The 24,558-nt window shown below is 47.9% G+C and overlaps 1 protein-coding gene and 1 long non-coding RNA gene across 2 annotated transcripts; both read right to left on the minus strand.

The window, feature by feature from the left end:
* Window positions 1–493: 493 nt before the first annotated feature.
* LOC101775532 lies at window positions 494–13,953 on the minus strand. The gene is made up of 5 exons (XR_215062.3): window positions 13,730–13,953; window positions 13,267–13,347; window positions 12,423–12,520; window positions 1,185–1,266; window positions 494–1,049 (listed from the first exon to the last, which is right to left on the minus strand). It is a non-coding gene; the product is annotated as an uncharacterized LOC101775532 (long non-coding RNA).
* Window positions 13,954–16,294: 2,341 nt separating this feature from the next.
* Window positions 16,295–20,098, minus strand: LOC101775805. Its single transcript, XM_004965414.4, has 3 exons — window positions 19,896–20,098; window positions 19,710–19,828; window positions 16,295–16,629 (listed from the first exon to the last, which is right to left on the minus strand). The coding sequence occupies exons 1-3, from the start codon at window positions 20,036–20,038 to the stop codon at window positions 16,610–16,612; spliced, it is 282 nt and encodes a 93-aa protein (XP_004965471.1). The 5' UTR covers window positions 20,039–20,098; the 3' UTR covers window positions 16,295–16,609.
* Window positions 20,099–24,558: the final 4,460 nt, after the last annotated feature.

A 24,558-nucleotide genomic window follows, 5' to 3' on the forward strand; every position in this document is an offset into this window, starting at 1 on the left:
AATGCTGCAGAACTATTTGAACAAACCATAAAAAAAATTGATCTGGATTTGCATGGCCATCATAAATCAGAAACAACAGAAAAAAGTGCCAAAAATGGCGAATTTGATTTGAAATACTTGAGTAATTCCATTCACATGTAAATATAACAACCATGTAAATGCTAATAATTGACATGTCCTATAAAGAAGTGTGTCAGAAAGTAAAAATTGACATGTTCTATAAAAAATGATTTGACTTGCATGGTATGGAACTGATGAACTGAACTCTAGATAATTGTCTAAGAAAATCACTCAGCATTTCTAAAGGCAAGGTAAGAGATTTTGAAACCCTTCAGCAATTTCCTACAAAACCTGTGAACAAATTTGGAAACCTAGTTCAGCAATTTTTGAAAAACTCACTGCAATATGTTATTGAGTGCCTACTAGATAAATATCCAGCAGACACCCATTGCCAGCAATTTCTTCAGGCTTATTTGTACAATTTCCAGTGCCAAATCAATACCATAGGTCGCTTTAACAAACAGCCTGCAGGTAGTCCAACAGACCATTAAGATGCATGTTCTTGTGGCTAGAATAGAGGGGGGTGGCTAGCCACCGTTTGAGCTGGCCAAGTACAAGTTAAAAGTGTTTATTTGTAGGTTTTCTATTGATTTGATATCGAGCGACATGACCTCTATCTACTGAATCTTAAGCATATGATAACCACTCTTTCACGAGAGTGATACATCAATATGCTCGGGGTCAACTGTCACATCTGCATTGAACGAGCTCAAGTTTACAGCAAACACAATCAATTAATGCTAACTGAAACGAAAATGGTTATTGCGCCAGCCCAATGCTTGCTTGATCTCCTGAACCATGGCCTTGTCGGAGTAGGTTTTTCTCGGCTTCCTTCAGGTAATCCAGAAGCAATACACAGGCAAATACGAAAAAACCACCAAAATAGTTGCTGCCACCTCCCCCACCACCTCCTCCTCCCCCGCCTTTACCAAAGCGGAATGGAGGAAAACCCCCATTGCCATCATCAAGTTTAGGCCTGTTCACCATCCCTATAAACAATAACAAATAAAATCAAATGAACAACCCATGTGTGACACCATGGGTGGAAATAGAATCAATTTCAGTACATGCTGTGAATCCCTTTAGATTAATGCACCAAAAGGAGAAGCTATGCACAATTTTACCTTTGGGATCAGCTCGCTTGATAGTTGCAGTAGAAGATTTCCTCAGTACGTTTTGGGTTTGAGTTGCGTAACATCTTACACCCTGAAATGAGTAGTGTTGTATTTTTTAAAGCAAATAATTAAAAAGACAATAGGATCTCTTACTGAATTCTCAGACTGTAACTAAGCAAACTAAACTGATTCCATCTCAATAAAAGGGTTCGCAATAAAGAAATTCCTCAATAATATGTTTGGCAAGTCAGAAATACAGTGCTTCATCTCTAGGCAACACATTTTTGTTTATAGCAAACTTTTTTTTTTTGAAAGATTTATAGCAAACTTTTCATGTTGAGCACTCTAGGTAACATAGTTGACTCATGTTGAGTAGTTGACTGATTTTCAATCACCTATAGCAGGAAGGCTCAACAACTTGCTAATCTGTTTTTCTACATGTTTCTGCTGCACTGCAAGACTTCTTGAAAATAATGACATGTCTCATTCCGAACCCGTGTCATCTACTTTCTAAATTTCTGAACAATGATTGAATTCTTGCTTCTACTAGAAAACTATGGCAAATGGTTCATCTTATAGCTCATTTAGAATGCGTAAGGATGCATATTTCTTCAGGCGTATCATGTAAAATGATCAGATGATTATTAACAACGAAAATCAATTAGGAATAATAGAATTTGGGGAAGCGAGGATGACGATGGTGAAGTCAATTCAAATAGTCTAACTGAAAAGACGTGCAGCATAAAGAATGGCTCTCGTCTCTCCACCTCCCCCTCCCCTAGCCGACACCCTCCCGTCCACCAGCCCCACGCCGACGCCTACCCCGGGCCCAGCAGCCACCGCCACACCCGTGGAATCTCCTCTCCTAGCTGCTTCATCTCACCTGGCATCAGCCTCCCTCCCGTCTTCCTGCCATTCCCCTAGGCCTCCTCATGGTACGGCGGGGTGCTCCAAGGCCCAGCGGTGGTGCGACAACGGCTCCCCTTCCTTGGTCAGCTTCGACAGCGGATCTTCGTACCAACCTCTGTCATTCAGGGAGGCCCTTCTCGCCAGCGCCTCGACCAGCCTGGCCTCACAGGCCCCTGTCCGCTCGGGGGCCTCGGTCGCGATTGCTTGCCCCAGAGCCGGGTTCTCGCCACGGATTGTCCTGCGGCGTGAAGATCGCGTGGCTGCGGCAAGCCACAGGCCCATGGACGGGGACGGCTGGTCGTCGGTGTTGGGACGTCGTGAGCGCAAGGAGCAACGTCAGCAAGCACGTCCGACGCAGCGGCCGGTCCCTGTTAACCTCCGTGGGAAGTGCTTTAACTGTTTCTCTTCTCATCACCGAGCGGTAGGCTGTCGTGCTTCTTCGCCTTGTTTCCATTGCCTGGCTAGTAGGCATCGCTCCTACTGGTGTCCAGCCAAGCTTGCTTCCTGGCCGCAGGTGCCTCCGGTGGGAAGGATGTTGATCTGGAGGCCAGTTTCTGCTGCCCAACAGCAATCGGAGCCTGCTATTGCCGGCAATGGCAAAAGGTCCGCCGCGGCCGGCTCCATGCGTGGTAGAAGGAAGCGGCGCTCGGATGATGATCTAGGTGAGGGGCCATCTGCTGCTGAGCCCGAAACCCCTTCTCCGGCAGCCTCGATCGAGCAGCAACAACAGGCTGACTGTTTGGCCTGTGAAGCCCCAGCGGGTTCTTGATCGTTCAGCGAGCATTTCTCAGCTAGAGGAGTCTCTTGGTCGTGCCCTCGTCATCTCAGTGATTGGTGGTCCCCCTACCGACACGACGGCCGCCATCAAGTCCCCGATCTCCGTTCAGTTTGAGGTCGCAGAAAGCTCGTTGATCATTCACCGACTCGGTCCGGCGAGCTTCCTGCTGACCTTGCCGGAGGTGGACTTGGCTACACGGGTCTACAATGGCGGGTGGCCTATCATCGGCACCTCACTGCATCAGCACGTCATGAGATGGTCACACTTCCTCTTCTCGTCCGCGGCGACACTTGTCTCCTGCGGTCGACATCGAGATCAAAGGAATCCCGGCTCACGCCTGGGAATTAGCTTCGGCAGAACAACTTCTCAACGACCTTTGCTGGATTAGCGGCATGCATCTGAGCACTGCAGATCAGTGGGAAGTCATGATGCTCCTCACCATCTTAAATCCCGGCAGAGATGGACCTCCAGATAGTCGAGCCATCCCTTGCGGAAGACGGCGCACGGCCGATGAAGCGTTTGCTGAGCTATCCTATTTCTATCTCGGTGACTCCGTTCAAGCAACTGTTGAGGGGAGATGATCCCCCTTCTCCACCTCTAGCTGGCGGTGATCTTGATCGAAGAAAAAGACGGTGGCGACGGCGTACCTTGCTGTCCGCACAGGAAGGTGGGCCGACGACGGTGCTGGGCTCCTCAAATTTAGCAGCTGGGCCACCGCGTGCCTCAGTGCATCCACACCCTGGGCTCGCTGCCATTTGAGCGCGTCCATGTGGCGGGTGATTTGGGTCCCACGGCCGCCCCAGCTCCTCTCCCTGTGGAAGCAGCCTCGGCTCCCGATCCCATTGATCGCCCGCTGGCTGCACCCCTTCCCGACAGAGCCATCGTCCCGGGTTCAGCTGGCGGGCCTCGCAAGAATGGTTCAGTTGCCGGTTTTACTATTCCCTTGCTGCCGAGATGCTCACCAGGCGCTTCTCGCGAACACGGGAGTTACGGCGGAGGCGGAGGCAGAGACGGAAGCCTTTTGCTTCTCTCTCTAGGATGTTCTGCTTCCTTTGGGCTCTCCTAGGCCGTGCTCTGGGCCTGGGCCGCTAGCGTCTACACGTGTATCTCCCCACGGCCTCATCTTGGAGACGGCTAGCCCACTTCAGGACGACCAGCCTCCCCGGCTGCCGTCGATGGCCATCCTGCGCTGGTTCCACCTACGCCCGCTGACGGGGAACCGGCCGCAGCTGCTACTGATGCTCCCGATAGGGGCGGAGGGCCTCTATTGGCGTCATCTTCTACCACGGCTTGCGGGGCCTTGGAGGAACCTTCTACTCCGCCCGGAACCCTCCTGTTCTTCGCCAGAAGCTGCTCCATCTACTATGCAGCCTTCGGGCCTCGTTTCGAGGTTTCCGCTGGTGTATTCTCGGAAGCGGTTCCAATCTAGGGCCACCTTGCCTCCGCCACACATAGGTACTCCCCCTACTTCACCACCAGCTACCCCTCTGTGCAAGCTGAATAAGGTCGGTAAGCCTATCGACGCCTTACTTCCTCAGCCCGTGATCCACAAGAGAAGGATCAAGGCACCTATATCTGGAACCTTGCCTCGTCGCAGTAGGAGGGTGGCCGGTGCAAAACCTTGCTCCCCCAGGCTTGTGATCAGCGTGGCTCAAAAGAAGGTTATGCAGAGTCTTGGTTTTGGTGCACAGGAGAAGTTAGATATGGTTGAATAGGATAATTACTGCAAGCTGTTTGGTAGATTGCTCTCGGAGTCGCATGTCTCAGCTATGGCCGCAATTTTTGGGTGGACAGTGGAGAGGGGGGGGGGAGGTGCACTCAGCTGACCTCCTAGCTAGTTTCTAGCCTGGAATACATGGGTCGTTTCCCCCTTTATTCCTGAAATGAATCCTTCCTCTATTTTGATTTGGAATGTGCGAGGTCTCAACGAAAAGGATTGGCGCAATTCAGTTCGAGATGTTATTCAGTCCAGCAATGCAGAGATTGTCTGCCTTCAAGAAACCAAAGTAGCAGATTTGAACCAGCAGTTGTTCCTCTTTGTGTTTGGCTTGGCTTATGATAAGTTTATTGCTTTGCCTGCACAAGGAACCCGGGGTGGTGTTCTGATTGCTTGGAAGAGCAGCATCTGTCAAGCAATTGCTACTCGGGTTGACACTTTTTCAGTATCTGTGCTTTTTGCTTAACAAGAAGGCCGTAATTGGTGGGTTACAGGGGTATATGGGCCACAAGGAGATGAAGAGAAGGTGTTGTTCCTGCAATAACTTCGAAATGTTCGTAATCTGAGCAAATGAGCCATGGCTGTTGGCAGGTGATTTTAATCTGATTTATCAAGCGGCAGATAAAAACAACGCCAACCTGGACAGAGCCATGATGGGTCGTTTCCGGCGATTCTTGGATGATGTTCAAGTCAAAGAAATTCCCTTGTTGGGTCGTAAGTATACTTGGTCTAATGAGCGTCGGTCTCCCACGCTTGTCCGGCTGGACCGAGCTTTCTGCTGTTTGGGATGGGAAAATATTTTCCCTGATTCAGTCTTGCAAAGTAAGGCCTCAACGGTTTCAGACCACTGCCCTCTCATACTTGGTTTGAAAATCCAAACTGTTGGTAAGCGGCGCTTCCACTTTGAGAGCTTCTGGACCAAGGTGCCTGGTTTCTTAGATGCAGTTCAGCAAAATTGGGAGGCTCCTGTGCAGTCAAGCACCTTTTCATCAAATTACAGCACCTCAGCAGGGGTTTGCAAAAATGGGGTCCAAGGAAGATTGGTAATATCAAACTCCAGTTAGAAATGGCCAAAGAGATCCTGCACCGGCTTGAAATTGCAAGAGACTCTCGTGAGCTATCCACAAACGAGGAGTGGCTAAGGAAAAAGTTGAAACTTCATTGCCTTGGTATGGCTTCTTTGGAGCGTACAATTGCACGGTTACGCTCAAGAATCCTTTACCTTCGAGAAGGAGATGCCAACACTTCCTTTTTCCATCAGCAGGCATGGTACAGAAAGAAGAAAAACTTCATTGCCAAACTCCAGGTCGAGGATCGGCTTGCTGTTACCCAGGAAGAGAAACAAAGAGAAACAGGCAGCAGTTCTAGATTTCTATGAGAATCTTCTGGGGACTGCAGAGGAACGAAATTACACAATTGACCTTTCTGAGATTGGCATACAGCAGCATGACCTTTCATCCTTGGATGCTCCTTTCACTGAGGAAGAGGTTTGGGCAACCATTAAGGATATGCCCCTGGATAAGGCTCCGGGCCCGGATGGTTTTACTGGTCGTTTTTACAAATCATGTTGGAACATTATCAAAGGGGATCTGCTACAGGCTCTTACAGCCATTCAGAGTGGACATGTGTTCAAATTCAGATTGCTCAATTCTGCATTCATATCTCTTCTCCACAAGAAAATAGATGCCTCTCAGGTCAAGGATTATCGGCCTATTAGTTTAATTCACAGTGTTGCTAAATTGGTGACAAAGGTGATGGCTAATCGGCTGGCCCCTATCCTGCCCTCTCTAGTCGCCACAAATCAGAGTGCTTTTATCAGGGGAAGGAATATTCATGATAACTTCCTCTTTGTCCAGCAGATGGTGAAATCCTTGCACTAGAAAAAGGAAGCTCATATCCTTCTAAAGTTGGATATCTCCAAGGCGTTCAACTCTGTGACATCTCAAGTAATTAGAGCCAAATCAAGGGAATCAAGAAACAAATCAAAGAAGATCAATTTGATTAAGTGATTGAACACCCTAGTAATAATGCACTTGGGCAGCAAATAAAAACAAATTTTATATAAGAACTCAAATTTTGGCCAATATGAAACTGGTGGATCTCTTCAAATTGAGCAACTTTCATAATTGGCACTTTTTCTGATTTTGAGTGGAAGGCGTTCAAAAACTGAGTTGAAATTCGGGCAAAATTCAAATCAAATTCAAATACAGTTTGACCAGCGTTCCACCAAAATTCCCAGAATTGTATCTCCAAATCCGTCGAGTTTTTCACATGTTGGCTTTTACAGAAGTTGTACCTATAGTTTGAACTCCAACTTGTGTATTTGGAGTTTCAGCCGTGCAGTTCAAATTTTGGGAGAAATTTTGCATGGAAGATAGGCCCCTCGCACGCCAAACACACGCGCGCGACGCACTGGGCGCGATCATTGTGCCGCGGCGCGCTCACCGGCGCCATGCGGCGCAAGGCGCCTGCCGCCGCGCCGCAAGCCAATCGCCAGCAGCAAAGCGATAGCACAGGGCGCGCGATCTCCTCCCTTGCACGCCTTATCCTCACCGCCCAACCCGCTGTCGCGCCATGCCGCCCACCGGCGCACCGCACGGCCTTCCGGCCACTCCTGCGCGCCTGCCACTGCCGACCACTACCCCGCCGCCCAATGCGCGGAGAGCCTACGCCTGGTGTCTCACTCCCGTCCCTCCTCTTTGCCGGCTATAAAAGAGCCTCTGCCCATACCGCCGGCCACCCTTCACACCCGCCGCCGTCCGCTTTTGACGCCGCCAATCGAGCACCCACCTCCGGCACTCACCGCCGCCACCCAAGCACCTCGGTGCCCTCCTCGACCCTCACTGCACCTCCCCAGCCCCACTCCTGGCCACCACTGCCGCCACCCTCGCCGGAGCAAAGACAGAAGCAGCCACGCCGCCACTGCCCCGCCGTGAGACCTCGCCGGCTCACCTCCTACCCTAAGCCCTACACCAAAACCCTCGCCGGTGAGTCCCTCATCACTTTCGTGCCCTTCGCCCACGCCCCCGCGGCGACCCCTCGCCAGAATCGCGCTCCCGCGCCGCCGACCGGTCAAGGGACCACATTGCCAGCCCGAGTTTTGTTTCAGGGGCCTCAGTGCAAAACACAGGGACATGGTTGTGAACCTTGAAAACTAAGGTTCGTTCGGTAAAAGAGGAAATTCAAAATTTGAATAAAGTGCATTGAAAATGGCTGAAACTTTGAAAATCCGTAGAAAATCATAGAAAAAGGATAAAATGCGAAATAAATTTTGGTAGCTTCCCGATGCTCATGACTACCAAGTAAAAATACTTGTTCCTGTGAAATATATATTTTTGTTGCTTAACAAAATGCATGTTGTTTAATCTCCTTATTGTGGAATAAATAGTTCCCATGCTTAGAAAATCCTGAAAAAATCACAGTAGTATCTGATAGTGCTGATGAGTATTTTGGAAAATTTGTAGCACTAGAATGATGATAGAACTCTAGTTATAAATCGTTCTTCATATCTGTAGTGTAACCATATTTGATTTTTAGTAAATCCTGTAGTGGTCAAATCCATCTCCAATTTTTACAGTAGATTTCTTGTGTAGAGGGAAAGCTCCTGTAAATCATTCATGTTTATATACTAGCAGATGCTTCCTGAACACTTATTCATGTCAAAGGCTAGTTTATTTAGTAAAAATAATTGTTACTAGGATTTGTAGGCTCACAAATGATTATTTATGCTCTTCATCAGTAGCATGATCATCCCTAAAAGGTTGCTAAACAGTACCAAAACACCACAGCTGTCGTCTTTTGAATAAATAATTTATAAGAATTTTATATGTGTACACAATCACCATCAAAATAAGATCTATGTTTTCTTTCCAACCAAGCTTGTTTTGTGAAGAAAAGAAATGACTATAAACTTGTCTAGTTGAATGTGGCTAAAAGGAAAGAAATGGTTATAAACTTGTCTAGGTGAATGTGGCCAAAATACACCCCATGCTTTATGGTTAACAAAATAAAACCTACGTCCTGAAAGATTATAAACGAAATCTTATGCATATCCATCTCGTGTAGAAGCTAACCTCACCGACGAAACGTACAAGCTCGTCCCAAAACACGAAGGACAACCCCCCCCCCCCCCCCGGAGCTGAACTTGATCGAGGCGAATCAAGCCCCGAACCAAAGTTCGGAAGAGCCCAAGGCTGATTTAGGACAAGGCAAGCCCCGGAGCATAACCCTAGTTTCTAAAATTTCTACAATATCCTTGTTACTTATGTTTATGCATTAAGTTCATAGGAGTTGTATTGAAACCCTAGTTGCATGCTCTAGTACCCATGTTTTGAATACTAGTATGTTAAGTCGCGTAGTGGCTATGCTAAATAGGGACACGGTAAAAGTCGAGTGATTTACGGTCACTCGCAAGCTATAGGAGTTGCCTGTTTACTTATGTTGGAATCATAAGGATGACGGGCGGGGCTTAGTGCGATGTTCCTGAAATGGTTGATGCCCCGTCTGTATAGAGAAAATTGCTAAGGTCGAACCGTGTCAGTGTTCGTGGTCAAATCTTTGAACGTATTAAACACATACTGAGAAGATGGCAATCAGGAAGCCTAGTACCTGATTGAACCGGGGCATGGACCTTTTCCCCGCTCTCTCTGGAAATTATTTCCCTTGGTGCATCATGTGGGTACAAGTGCGGCTATGGCACGGCGTCGTTCCAGGGACCGGTGGGGCCTTGTATCCAAGGGAAATGGGCTCTGTACCCGCGCCGGGGATCGATGGGAACCGTTGATAATGTGTGAACCCGTCGCGGTACGCACATGTCGTGTGTTTAGGTCCACCTTGCAAGGTTAAGAAATTCAATTCGAATCGTCTGTTTCTCGCAGTTATTGAGACTGCTTGACCACTATGCTGCACTGTGTAAGAATATGAACAATGATGATGCTTAATATTGAGGTTTGATTAAATTGCTTGTTCTACCATGCTTGCTTAGAATAGGTGCTTATCTAGAATGGTTAAATCAACTAGAATTTGATGCTAAAACTTGAAAGCTAGGACCCACTTTAGAAGCTTTTGGCAAAAACAACCCCTCAGCCAAAAAGCCTTGCATGTCTAGGAGTCGGTGGATTAGATACCACCTAACGGGTAAGTCTTGCGAAGTATTAGTATACTCAGTCTTGCTTGTGGCTCTGTTTTCAGGTAATGAAATTGATGAGATGATTGCTAGTGTGACTTGGCCATACCAGCTTCCTCCGGGATGGACGGTTGAGTGGGACCCGTCCTCGGTGGGCGAGGACTGTGGTGAGTGATATCATGGACGGCTTCACCATGATGTCGTGTATCGTCATTAGCCTATCGTTTCTTTCCGCTGCACTCGAACTCTGAACTAATTTATGATTTGAACTCGGTTTGTAATAAATAATTTGGGACCTCTGTAATGTTTTCATCTGGATTGTTGTAATCTCTAGACTCGTCTTCTTACGAGTATGCTTGTTTCGATCGCAAATACATGGTTGTATCGGGTGAAACCCGACAGACTACCATCTTGATCCGATTAAAGTGTCTGTTCGCATTTGAGGTGATGTTTAGCACACTTTAGCCGGATTAATTTGGTTCTGCCAGACTCGGTGTCTTGGTCTTTCCTTCTGGAGATTCTGAAGCACTTGGGGTTTGGACAGCGGTGGCGTGACCTTCTCTGCATGATCCTGTCAACCTCTTCTACTCGAATCCTTGTGAATCGAGAGCTGGGGGGGAGACAATCCTCCATCGCAGGGGCCTTCGTGAGGGAGACCCTCTCTCTCCCATGTTATTCATTCTCGTCATGGGGGTCTTAAATTCGATGGTGGAATATGCTTCTAGGGAACAATTGTTGCATCCTCTTGCAGTGCAACATGCTTGGCACCGGGTCTCCTTTTATGCTGATGATGCCATGGTCTTCTTGCGACCAAACAAGATGGACCTCTAGGTCACCAAAGCCATTCTTGATTTATTTGGGCATGCTTCTGGTCTGCATACTAATCTCTGTAAGAGCTCTGTCTCTCCCATCCACTGTTCAGAAGATGAGATGCTCCACACTGCGGAGGTCTTGGCTTGTCCTGTAAAAAATTTCCCGTGGACTTACCTTGGTCTGCCCCTCTCAATTTGTAAGCCCACAAAGGAAGTGATGTTACCCCTAATTGATAGAGTGGCTGATCATCTCCCAGGATGGAAGGCCTCTATGATGAATAGGGCTGGTCGTTTGGTCATGGTGCAGGTGGTAATGACAGCCTCTCCTATTTACCACATGTTAGCCTTTGACCTCCCAAAGTGGGTTATCAAGGCTATAGACAAAAGAAGACGGGGTTTTTGTGGAAAGGACAAGAACAGGCAAATGGTGGCAATTGCCTGGTGTCATGGGAAAGGGTCCAGAGGCCCCTGGAGTATGGAGGATTGGGGATTCATAACCTTGAATTTCTGGGTTGGGCTCGCCGCATCCGTTGGTTGTGGGCTCAAAAAATGGACCCTTCTCGACCATGGGCTGGCTTCCAAATTCAAGTTCCTCAAAATGCTCAAGGTCTTTTCAACATGGCTGTGGAATCAATAGTGGGAAATGGGGAGTCCATTCGTTTCTGGAAGGATAGGTGGCTGATTGGCAAAACCATGGCTGAGGTCGCACCTAATTTAATTCTTGCCATCCCCAAGAGAACAGTCAGAAGGCGAACAGTGGCTGAGGCCCTCAATAATCGGATTTGGGTGTCTGACATCAAGGGTGCCTTATCTGTCCAGGTTCTGGTGGCATACCTTCAGGTCTGGGATTTGGTTGATGGCATCGTTCTACAACATGATGTACCAGATCAGTACAGATGGAAGCTAACCCAATCTGGAAATTACAGCAGTAAGTCAGCTTATGCTGCCTTCTTTGTTGGGACCATCAAATTTTCTCCTTGGAAGAGGATCTGGAAGAGCTGGGCTACCCTCCGCTGCAAGTTCTTTATTTGGCTTGCAATCAACAACAGGTGCTGGATGGCGGATCGCCTCGCTAAAAGGGGACTGACCCACCCTGAAGCCTGCCCTTTCTGTGATCAAGAGGAAGAGACCATTCAGCACCTTCTGGTTGGATGTGTCTTCTCTAGGAAATTTGGTTTTCAATTCTCCAGCCTTTAGATCTGTCAGCTCTATCGCCAACTGCTTCAGACACCAGATTCTTGAGCTGGTGGGGAAGGCTTTTCGAGCTGTGCCTAAAGAACAGCGGAAAGGTCTTAACTCTCTGGTTATCTTGGTCGCCTGGGAAATCTGGAAGCATAGGAATTCATTTGTGTTTGAGCATACAAGACCAAGCATTATAGATTTGCTCCGGAAAGTGGCTGACGAGTGCATTTTGTGGGGCATGGCTGGAGCTTCTAAGCTTCAGGATTTCCTTGCCAGGTCGCTATCCATAGCCAACTAGGCTGTGCTGCTAGGTCGTTCTGTGGCAGTTTCTGTGGTGCTCCTGTAAGCTAGAGTATTGTGTGTGTGCGTGTTGTGTGTGTCTTTGTATTGGGACAATCCTTTGCTAGCCCCTTTGTTCTCTTTTTCTACCTTAATGAAATGACACGCAGCTCTCCTGCGTTTTTCGAGAAAAAAAAGTCAATTCAAATATTCTGAAATATCTCTACACATTAGCCATCTGTTAAACCTTCCTACCACGTTAAATTTTTTATATTTACAATCTATCAGCAGTGAAATTTCTGACTGTGTGCAGATGCAAACTGTGCATATTGCTACGAAACTACACTGTTTATGTTTCTTCTCAATAAATTTATGCTTTCCCTTTAAGAAGAACAGCTAGTGGGGATGGATTAAGAACCACAGCTAGTGGGGAAAGAACCCATACACACGATGTTGTTCTAGCAGAAACTTTTCCAGTAACCGAAATGGTATTGACTCGGGGACCCTGAATTTGGGAACACTGTAGCTCATTACGTCTCCCCCCTGCATCAAAATGCAAACTCTTATCTCAATGATAGAATTTAGTTAATAATCAAATGTACTTTTCTAATCCATATCTTTGCAAATTCGATTTATCAATGTTAACATCGCAAAAGAAAATAGATACACTATAATACCACTATAGCAGTACTGGTATCTAGATGACAAAACAAAGAAAAAAGTTCTAGGTAACCATCAATATACCAGAATCCCTTCCTTTTGTTTGTCAAAAAAGCGAATCACATGATGTATTTCCTTTTCCAGGGAGAAAAAATCAAGGCAACTACACCATGATATTTCCCCAGTTTAAAAAGTTTCAACCTTACCTGGCCAACTGATCTGAAAGGTTTTTCCATTAAAACTTTGACTAGTGGTCAACGGGACTGAACTAAAATGAAGCAAATATAACATCTTGCGTGCTTATTTTTAACGAAATGCAACCAATAGATATACAAAGGATCACTGGATTTGTCCAAATAATATGAAAGTGAAGGTAACTCGAGAAGTGACTGATTTTAGAATATATAAAAACGATATTCTCATCTAAAACAATGTGGTATTTCCGTCTTCGTAATGGAAATGGAGGAGACCTCGATTCAAAAAAATCTAAAACAATGTGGACATGCATAAGAATTTCTTGATATTTAAAAACTTAACTACTCTATATGTGAGGTATCAATGCAAATTTGTAACATCTGATCAGCAAAACAATCAGATACCATAGGGCAGTTAAGAAGGAAGGTATTCACCTGCGAATAGTGTAGTTGCAGTAGGTGCTGCCACAATTTGTGGCAAGGAGCATATCATGAGTGCTGACATGGGATTAATACCTGCAATGAGCAACGGTTATCCAGTTATTACAATGAGTTCATATACTAATTCTTCCGTGGCAAGTGAAGTGCACAAAAAGTTTTTTCCTTGAAATGTTGTCCCAGGCGAACTGGGTCTCATTGCATTGAAGTTGGATAGAAAGATACGGTAAGGAATTACAACGGAACAACAAAACCAAAAGCAAAGAATGGGATGCATGTTTCTCAGCAATTGTTCATTGGGATGAAATTGATTTGGGTTAGTAGGGCACCACGCAGCGCAAGAATCCGCACAAACTGAATTGCGGGGAGAGGGTGGGGGTGGGGGTGCAGATTTGGATCTCGTAGGAAACATGTAGAATAAGTAACAAGAATCCATCCATAGGGCTTTTGGATTACTTACCAGCGAAAGGGAAGAAACCAATCCGCGCGCCTTTGGGATGAAACGAAACTCCAATCAACTAGACGGAGAGTGGAGAGGGACGGCGGTCCGCGGTTGGAGGATCCGGCACCAGCAGAGACTGGGAGAGATGAACCTCCCGCACGGAGGCTCCGCGGCTCGTCGGCGCTTGTAGGTTGTTTGGTTGTTGCCTACTTGGCCTGCCTACTAGGCTCCTAGGTTAAGTTAGGGTGTGTTTCGATGGATGGACGAATGGGACGGGACGAGCTCATCCTACTTTTACACATGTTAGGGTAAGTACATTGCTACACGTGAGCGGTCTCATAAGTCGTCTCATATAGTGCCACGTAGGATTTTTGATGATGTGGAGGAGAGAGAGCGAGGAGAGAGAAAGAGGTTGTTGCTTCGCAAAACAACCACCTCATGAGCTAAATTGTAGGACTACGAGACAACTTAACAACCATTGTACGAGTTATTGTTACCATGCAACTCATAATATTTTATTTTTCTTATGCACAAATTAAGGAATTATATACCACTATCAGACAACTTATAGGACAACCCATTGTACGGATTGCCTGTTGAATCGTCTCAAGATTACGTGTCAATGCATGAGACCGCCTATTAGACGACACCAATGCACTTGCCCTTACATGTTGTGTTTGGTTAGGGTCCGTAGGTCAGGTGGAACGAGGAGGACAACATCAAAATGGAATATTTCTTGAAAAAAGAGGGAGGGAACGATTCCTCCAAATCCGTCGGATCACTCCGTCCCTCGCGGACAGCATCTCGCTCCAGTCTCCTCCTTGCGCCATCCCGCGCTCGCTCCTGCTCGGTCCACCGCCGCCGCTCGGCTCCGCCCGCCACCGCTCCCGCTCCACCCAGCCGCCGCTTGCGGCCGCGTGCGGAGGTGCGGCCCCAGCCAATGAGGCCCGACGGTAGGGCTGCGGGCGGAGGGGCAACGGCCCAGGGGTCCTCCATGGCCGGTGAGAGGAGGGGGCGTGGCTTGGGAATCCAGCCAAATTGGTCCACGCGAGCTCAGGGGTGATTGGCAGCGGCGCGGTAGGCTGATTTCTTCCTGATTTCTTCCGATGGATGGCCGGCGTGCTCCGGGGAGTGTCGCCGGAGGGAGGCTGGGCGGCGCTCAGTCCTCCACTCCAGCGCGGCGACGACTCGAGGAAGGGGATGAGGCCCTGCTATCTGAGGCTAACAGTGAGTCCCGCGGCTAACGGAATACAAATATCATTTATTTCATTTATCCTCGTCCCTCCAACCAAACAACAAAACTGAGGTGTCCCATCCCTCCAACCAAACACCAAGTGGGATCATCTCATCCCTTTAAAAAGGGATGATCCTGTCCCGTCTCACTTGTCCCTCCATCCAAACACACCCTTAGGGTCCACTTGGACGCTGGCATGTGTGTCTTCCAAACCTTTGACCGGCTAAATTTTGGTGGGCAAATTGTTCTCTCCTCAAATTAATCGAACTTTAGCATCAAAATGAAGTGCGCGAATCATGGCTTCGATTCAAATGCCATTCTTATCCACGGTGAATGCCTAAACTTTAGCTTAGCTGCTGCGGACATTCATTCAAACGCGCTCTAATAGTTCTTCTGGGACATAACACATATTTGTATCATCCTTGCAATTAAATTGATCCATCAAAATCCATCTTGAATCTATTTTGGTGCTAAAATTTATAATTACATATCATGCCCATATATACACCTAATCCCATTATGTGCTCATGTTCAAGTTTAAGCATGACTTTCTAGAGACACACTGGGCCTTTTGTTTCTACTTCTCTCAGTCATGCTTAGATGATAATCTAAGTAAAGATTTTCATGCTTCTCACTTTTCATTTCTTGTAGTTCAAATCTCTGAAGCAGCTTACCACATAAGCGAGAATTTAGGAAAATAAGTAAGAATTTAGGAAAATAAGTAAGACGTTTGGTGGGATTCTCGCTTATGTTCACCGATAAGCCGCTTATAAGCGGAAACAAACAGGGCTGGACTAGAGAACAAATAGGCGTTATAATAGTGATTTCCAGTCTCAGTGTGCTGCAGTAGCAATCTCAACCGAACAGGCTATATCTTGACGTCATGGGATATGTCAAGGTCAGTAATGTGATTGTATTCCATTTCCTATTTTGATATGGATTAGGTTTTGGATTAAGACACGGTACTTAATGACCAATCTGCTGAGATAACTCAAAAATTCATCAGTGTTGATTCTTGTTATCTGGTCCAAGGTTTCATTTTGCTTCGTAACCAACGTGTCATGGGCATTGCTACAGTTGTGATGATGTACAGTACCTCAGTCTCAATTCTTATGTTCAGAGATCAAACCGCATGTCTTTCCGTCCTTTTTCAGCAGTTTAGGCCGATCCTGGTTCTTAAACTCTAGACAAAACATATTCATGTTCCAATCGAAGTGAAAAATTTGTAATGTAACTGCTGATAAAAAAAATAACTATGAAAGTCAACCCCTTTTGTTATTTCCCCATGAAGCCAACAGCAACACCCAAACAACAGGCAACCATGCTTTGCAGACGGTGACCGAGCGGCATTCAACTAAGAAAATCATTGCAAAAGTATGGCCATTTGCTTACACTCGCCCAAGGTCACACAATGTTGCTTCTCTAGAATTTGATCAAGAATTTGGCAGAATCATGCGATCTAGTCCACATTTCCAGAAACAAGCATTAGCAACATAAATCATAACATGAGCCTGCAGAACCGGATACTGTAACCACCATACAAGAAAATGGAACATGTTTTGTACCGGTTATAAACCATTAATGGCTACATGTAAGCTTGTCCGTACTTTGTGACAAATATGAAACTTTTCAAAAAGCTTCTCAGCTGACTCCAAGCAATGCTGTCATAAAGGCATCGAGTTTCCTGCAAGCAAAATAAGGCAACGTGTTAGTAACTCAGTATGTACGGTATAGAAAACAGTTTGTATGGGCACAGATGAAAAAACCACTAGAAAACAGAACTACTAGTGTTTTGTGACAAGACAATGACAAGTACACCAGCACCGAATAATGACAACAGAAGAATGAGAAAATTAAAAACATAGTGCATGAACAAAAGTACAGTAATAACAGTGAAATCATACAGGTTGAATACTGTATGTATTAGATATGTGTTCCAGCCAAATCAATTAATAAAACGGACCAGCAAAAACTGTGCCAACAATAGTAATAGTAAACATATCACAACACAGTAAACTGGGAGACATAAGGAGGTTTTAGTAAATTTTAGGGATTTACGAGCATAAGGACTAAGGAGGCAATCCGAAACGTATTAGCCTATTGGGAAGAGTTGAAGCGTTCAAAAGGCATGTAAAAAATTAACAATCAACCATCCACGTTACTTGAAAAAACAGAATGATTCTACAATGAAAGTCACTAGTTTTAGTGGCAATTGCAGATCATCTGGTAAGGATGAAAATTACTTAATAAAATAGAAGGCAGACAATAGCACAGAATTACATGTACAAGTCAGAGAGAATGATTTGGATCTATTTTCGTGGGTCTTCATAGGGTTTTTTTTTTTTGGCTGCAGCAACAAGAACCAGACTCCTCATCTCTGGCAAGTACAAGTAGCTCACTAGGGAAGAAAGATGATGCAGAGAGCCTAGGGAGGTGGCCAGCATTAGAGAAGGGCACTGGAGAGATGAGGCAGGCATGGACAACCTGTTTTGCTTGTCGGAGCTTGGAGGTGCAAGATGGTAACTGGCAGCACCAATCTAAACTTATTCAAAGGCAAGAACTTTGACTTGGGACAAAACTAAAACTTACATTTTGGAAAAGAGTATATATTAGAAAAATCCCCAAATCCTATTTTCTAGAGTTTGCTGAGTCACACACCCAAGTCTGACTCCAACACCTCCACCCTTGTCCAGGTAATAGCATATTAGGGAGAATAGGAAACGAAATTGAGTTATATACATTTTTGAAAGAATTCACCATGCATATCTTCTGGTAACGCAATTAACAAGGTTACAGAATTTTTGACAACAGAATATATGCCATGTATTTATTTATGTCTATGGCAAATAACATATACAGGATCTACAGAAATTTAAGAATTCCACATTTCAATACATATTCATATTTAACTAAAATAGCAATTCTGGTGTTTCTCAGACATTCATGTGCAAAGGGAGCAAAGCAAACATTTGAACTATCCATCCACATGCATATATTTCAAACTCATGTGCTGATCCTACTGTCTGCATCTTTCAACAATAGCTCACAAAAGTAAAACATGGAAAATGTGCAAAGAGTTAGAGAAGATAGCTTTCTAAATCGTCCTTAGACTGTTAATAGAAAAGAAACAAACTAAAACAAATCGATGATAGTACAGCATATGAAATAGTTAAGACACCAGCATTTTGATGATTTAACTATATGTACAAAGAACCGGAACATGGGCACATCATTGGACTATTAAAAGTAATTCAGACTGTTCATTTCTTTCAATGTTATCCCACTTGCACAATTGATAACAATTAGATACAAAGGAGTCATGCAATGATTTTATAAATTAATCCATGTACTCCTCTAGTTAATTTCAAATATGAACTTGTGACTTGTCGATCATCAGACAAGTTTCCGGGTTGCTTCATTGAACTATATCATTGTTTCTCAGACATGGACACTGCATCCTAGGCAAAATGAAGCCCGAAAAAAAAAGGATGGCATATTTTATTGGATAAAAAGAAACAGTTGTCATCAAGATGCACTTGAACTCTGGAACCAGAACTCAATCTACAAATCTCCATGCACTGATCTCCAAAACAATAGATCCAATAAAGAACTGAAAGAAAACAGATTTGCCAATCAATTCTACATTTCTACTCGTCTTACTAGTTAGCAACTTAGCATACAATTCTAAAGTAGTAACTATTCATGTGCTAGATACATATTCCTAGGCATATGCAAACTTCCATACTTATAAGTGCAATATGATGTTAAAATACCAAGCAACTGCAATGGCAGCACCAGAGGAAATTAAACAGAGTTGTAGCAAAACAGTTCTTTTGCGGAGTTATATGTACTGGACAGGAAAAGATACATATATGTACTTAAAGTAACCTATAAAAGTTCTACAAAAAATGATTTGACAACTGACGATTGAATCCTGATCTGCCCCAGTAAATCTAGTTAATAGTAATTCCTTTTATTTCTTTAGCAAATAGTTGCTAGTACATGTATATCATCACTATTTCACACTGAATAAATATTTCTAGGTCTATTGATATTTCTCAACTTTATTCCTTTGTGAAATAGTAACAATTCCACAGCAACAGCAGTGACTATACATGGGCTGAATGCATATTGCTAGGTCTATCAAAACTCTCATGCTTATTTATGCAAAAGATTAACAGATCTAGCAACTGCCATGGGTGCACCAGAGGAAATTGAACAATAATTGTAGCAAATAAGTTGTTTGGTAGGGACACATGTGATGAACAAGAAAAGACAGACACAAGAAGTTGTTTGGCAAAGGCCAATCCTGATCAACCTTTTACATCTAAAAAATGAGAACTTCCTTCATAAATGCTTGTAAAATAGTTGTTTGTTCATGCGCTACTGTTCTGCATACATAAATGGTGCCAGGCCAGTGGAAACGTGCATCCTTATTTCTGTGCGAAATGGAGCGACGGACATGGGGGCGCCAGAGGAATGTAAACAAACAGTGGCAGAAATGAAATTTTTTCGTGGAATGTAAACAAAAAGTGGCAGAAATGCAATTCTTTCGCGGAATCCACAATCTACACATTTCAACCTCATATCTCTGACTGGCCCTGATCGTCAATTTGAACAGAAACCCCACAAAATTTCAATTCCTAGAGCCGGTGCAGTTAAAGTTCAGCACAGCCAAGGATGGGTTCCTATCCCCGGGCAGTCCCAGCACTGCAAATCTGCAATAAGGAAGTAACCAAAAAGAAAAACCAGCAAGAGCAGCACCTTGGGGGACGACGCCCCAGCTCTGGGACTCGGGAGAAATCGCAGACCGGAGGCGCGTTGAGGCGACGGCGCTGTGCAGCGGCATCACAGTGAGCAAACCCCCGCACACAGAGGGTAACCTGGACCGCGGCGGAGAAATGTGAGAGGAGAAGCGAAAGAAATAAGGACCGGTTAGGTTTAGAATACCTGTGGACCACGGACGGGCGGGAAGAGGCGGCGAGGGGCGAGGAAGGAGGGTGGGGGTGGGCGCCGAGGATGCTGCGGCGGAGCGAGGAGGAGACGGCGCGGGCTAAAACCCTAGATCGGAGGACCACGGGCGAGGCCGCCATTGTCCTGACTCATGAGGTGCGGGCTGCTAGATGCGGGAAGGGAGGCTTGGGTTTCGGCGAGGGGTTAATCGACGTGGTCGCATGGGGTGTTTGGATACGAGGTGTTAAACTATAACAGTGTCACATCGGATGTTCAGATACTAATTTGGAGAACTGAATATGAGCTAATTATAAAACTAATTGCAGAACCATGTGCTAATTCGCGAGACAAATCTATTAAGCCTAATTAATCCATCATTAGCAAATGGTTACTGTAGAACTACATTGTCAAATCATAGACTAATTAGGCTTAATAGATTTATCTCGCGAATTACACTCCATCTGTGCAATTAGTTTTGTAATTAACCAATATTTAATACTCTTAATTAGCATCCAAACATCCAATGTGATGGGTGTTAAATTTTAACACCCTATTGCCAAACAGAATGACAGGGGTCAGCCGTCTCCCCCAATGTGCACAGTTGCCACGACCGAACACCATCATCATGCTTGGCGGCAGCAGTCGCTCGGAAGATCGTCGACAGGGTCCGAAGACAGCCGCCCTCCTCCGGTGGACGTGCTGATAGGAGTCGAAGGCCGGAGCAGGAGGTGGCGACCCGGGGACTTGGTCCTTCTCCTTGTACTTTACTTTACTTAGCTTATCTCTTTGTCTTCTCCACACACCCGGTTCACCTGTAACCCTAAGCCCTCCTTGCGCTATAAAAGGAGAACTAGGGGCCCCAATACCGGGAGGACTCTCAAGCCAATAGAACCCACACACTCACCTCTAGAGCATCAGTGCACACCCAAGAGACTTGGGACCGGCTCCCTCTCTCACCTGTTTGTAACCCTTACTTCAGACCTTGCGTGAGCAACACGAGCAGCTCCTCATACTGGACGTAGGGCTTTCCTTGCCCGAACCAGTCTAATCCCGTGTCCTCTCACGCCACCATCCAAAGCCTTACGCGCATAAAAGAAATTTACTAGCCGTAGTCTTGATCCGCTAATCTTGACAACGATAGTTGGCACGCTAGGTAGGGGACCTTTGCTCGTATATCACCGGCTTCAGATGGCCTGCCACGACGCCAGCTTCGCTCCGGGCTCCCTCGTCCACTTCGGGAGCTTGGACTTCCTCGCCACAGGGGAGGGGATCGAGCTGATCCCTCTTCTTGTCTTGCCCGCTCGCCCCGTCATCTCTGGCTCCGCCGCCGGGATGGCGGCGAGCAGCCGGGCGCGCGCCGTGGGGCCCCCTTCGGAGGAGTGGCCCTTCGGGCTGCGCAATGTCGCGGTGACCTACGGTCATCGACTGGCACGGTCCATGACCGTGCCGCCCATGAGCAACAAGCTCGTGGGCGTGGCGAGGATAACTTCTGACGCCAGCTCCAACAACGGGAGCCACCACCCCTCGCGCGAGTGCTTCATGGACGACACGTACTCCGAGGGATCCAATGATGACGGCGCCGAAGGGAGGCAGCGCACTCCCCCACCGCGTGCCGCAGCTACAACTGGGGCCCTTGCTAGGGTCCCGGTGCGGCCACGACAGCCGGAGGCACGCGCGGCGCCCCACCAGAAGGTCGAGCGCCCACGCAACGAAGGCGGGGCACGGCAATGGGCACGTGACGTCCAGCAATGCATTTGCGTGGACGAAGATCACCCTCAGCTCTTCGCCCACGCCTGCCAGAATATCGCTGCAGTGGCAGCCCTGCTCCAATGACTCCCCGAGCCGGCGACGCCCGAGGAGCATCAGGCGCACCAGGAGGTGCGCAACCTGCTCGAGTGCACCGCCGTCCAGCAGGCAGAGAGCTCCGCGTCCTGGCGACGTGGGCAAAACGCCAGCAGGGCAGCACCCACCGCACCTCCCGAGAGGCGGGGGGAGTCTATCCACCAGCCTCCTCCCAGGGCGAACCGGGCCGCGCCCGCTCGACGGACACCGCCGCCCACAGGAGGCGGCGCTCAGTCTGTTCACCGGCGCGTCGGCCCCATCCGCGATGCCCGCGACACTCTGGACGCGTGGAGGCGATCCCGCGCGGACAGAGAAGATGGAGTAGACCGCGGCTATCACATCCACCGTGGTGGCCGCTACGACAGCGAAGAAGATCGCAGCCCGATCCCCGACCCAGCGGGGCCCAAGGCCTTCTCCGCACGCATCCTGAACGTGCCATTCCCGCCGCGCTTCAGGCAGCCCACGAATGTGGCCAAGTACTCCGGGGAGACGAACCCCAGGCTGTGGCTCAGCGACTACCGGCTTGCATGTTAGGTCGGTGGGGCGGATGATGACCTGTTCATCATTCGCAATCTCCCGCTCTTTCTAGCCGACTCGGTGCGAGCCTGGCTGGAACACATCCCTTCAGGTCGAATCCGTAGCTGGAACGACCTGAAGGAGATCTTCGTGGGAAACTTCTAGGGCACGTACATGCGCCCTGGCAATTCCTAGGACCTTCGGAGCTGCCGCCAGGGGTTGAACGAGTCCCTCTGGGACTACATCCGGTGTTTCTCCAGGAAGCGCACTGAGCTCTCCAACGTCGTGGATGCCGACATCATCGGAGCTTTCCTGGCAGGAACTTCCTGCCGGCCCCTTGTCCATGAGCTGGGACGAAGGGTCCCGCGGACCACGGAGGAGCTCCTCAACATTGCCACCAGCTTCACCTCAGGCGAAGAGGCCGTCGGGGCGATCTTCAACCACTCCAAGGGCAAGGCGAAGCGGGAGGAGGACGCCGACGAGGGCACCTCCAACCGTCAACAGAAGAAGAAGAATAAGCAGCGGCGCGAGGCTCCCATCGTGGCCGTTGCCGAGCGCAAGTGGGGGAAGCCGCCCCCAGAGGGCACCCCCGGTTTCTTCGACAAGCTGCTCGAGGGATCGTGCCCGAACCATGAGTTCCCTGCGAAGCACGCCTACAAAGACTGCAACCTCATGAAGAGGTATTTTGTAGGCAACCCAGTGAAGGGCGACCGGAGATGGAAGCCCGACGAGGAGAAGAAGGACGGCGAAGAGAAAGAAGACGGCTTCCCCAAGGTGGATGGCTACTTCATGATCTTCGGCGGGCTGGCGACTTACGACTCCAAGCGCCGCCGAAAGCTGGAGCGCCGAGAGGTCTATGTGGCCAAGCCCGCTACACCGGCCTTCCTCGATTGGTCAGAACCCGCCACCACCTTCGACCGGTCCGACCACCCGGGGCGCGTCCTGCAGCTAGGACGCTACCCGCTCATCGTCGATCCCATTGTCGGCACAACGCGCCTCACCAAGGTACTCATGGACGGAGGCAGCGGCCTCAACATCCTCTACACCGAGACTCTCGACGCCATGGGGATCAACCGCTCCCGCCTCCGCCCTAGCGAGGCGCCTTTCCACAGCATCGTGCCGGGGAAACGGGCGATGCCTCTCGGGCAGATCAACCTGCCCGTCACTTTTGGGACTCCTTCCAACTATAGGAAGGAGATCCTCACCTTCGAGGTGGTGGGTTTCCGTGGAACCTACCACGCCATCTTGGGGCGGCCGTGCTACGCCAAGTTCATGGCCATCCCCAACTACACCTACCTCAAGCTCAAGCTGCTGGGACCCAACGGGGTCATCACCGTCAGCACGTCTTTCCAGAAGGTGTACGAGTGCGATGTAGAGTGCTGCGAGTACGCCGCAACCATCACATGCATGGAGGATCCCGCAGTCCAGCTCGCGGAGAGCACCGAGGACCCGCCCGACTCCAAGGAGTCTGACACCTCCTTCGAAGCCACCGAAGGCATCAAGGAGGTCCCCCTCGACCCCAGCAGTTCCGACGGCAGGACCGTACGGATAGGCGCTACCCTATCTCCCAAATAGGAAAGCGCGCTTGTCGACTTCCTTTGTGCGAACAACGACATTTTCGCGTGGAAACCCTCGGACATGCCCGACATCCCGAGGGAAGTCGCCGAGCACTCCTTGAACATCAAGGCCGGCTCCAAACCGGTGAAGCAAGGCTTGCGTCGCTTCGACGAGGAAAGGCGCAAGGCTATCGGCGAGGAGCTCCAGAAGCTTTTCGCAGCCGGATTCATCAAGGAAGTGTACCACCCAGAGTGGCTAGCTAATCCTGTTCTTGTACGAAAAAAGAATGGGAAATGGAGGATGTGTGTTGATTATACCGGTCTCAACAAGGTGTGTCCAAAGGATCCGTTTCCTTTGCCACGTATAGATTAGATAGTCGACTCAACCACCGGGTGCGAAACCCTTAGCTTTCTTGAGGCGTATTCTGGCTACCACCAAATCGCGATGAAAGAGTCCGACCAGCTCGTGACCTCTTTCATCACCCCCTTCGGCCCATATTGCTACGTTAAGATGCTGTTCGACCTTAAAAACGCGGGGGCTATGTTCCAATGATGCATGCTTAAGTGCTTCGGGGACCTCATCGGGCGAACCGTTGAAGCCTACGTAGATGATGTTGTAGTCAAGTCCAAGAAAGGCGACCAACTCATCCCCGACCTTGAACTAGCCTTCGAAAGGCTGAGAGACAAGCGCATCAAGCTCAACCATGAAAAGTGCATTTTCAGGGTTCCGAGGGGCATGCTGCTGG

This window comes from Setaria italica, chromosome IV (assembly GCF_000263155.2).
Source record: "Setaria italica strain Yugu1 chromosome IV, Setaria_italica_v2.0, whole genome shotgun sequence".
Taxonomy (NCBI): Eukaryota; Viridiplantae; Streptophyta; class Magnoliopsida; order Poales; family Poaceae; genus Setaria; species Setaria italica.

Coding starts and splice junctions, on each gene's coding strand:
- LOC101775805 (XM_004965414.4), bottom strand. CDS start 20,038: ATGGCGGCCTCGCCCGTGGTCCTCCGATCTAGGGTTTTAGCCCGCGCC. Junction 19,829..19,895: donor CGCCCGTCCGTGGTCCACAG/GTATTCTAAACC, acceptor GCCGCGGTCCAG/GTTACCCTCTGTGTGCGGGG. Junction 16,630..19,709: donor CTGGGGCGTCGTCCCCCAAG/GTGCTGCTCTTG, acceptor TTTTGCTTGCAG/GAAACTCGATGCCTTTATGA.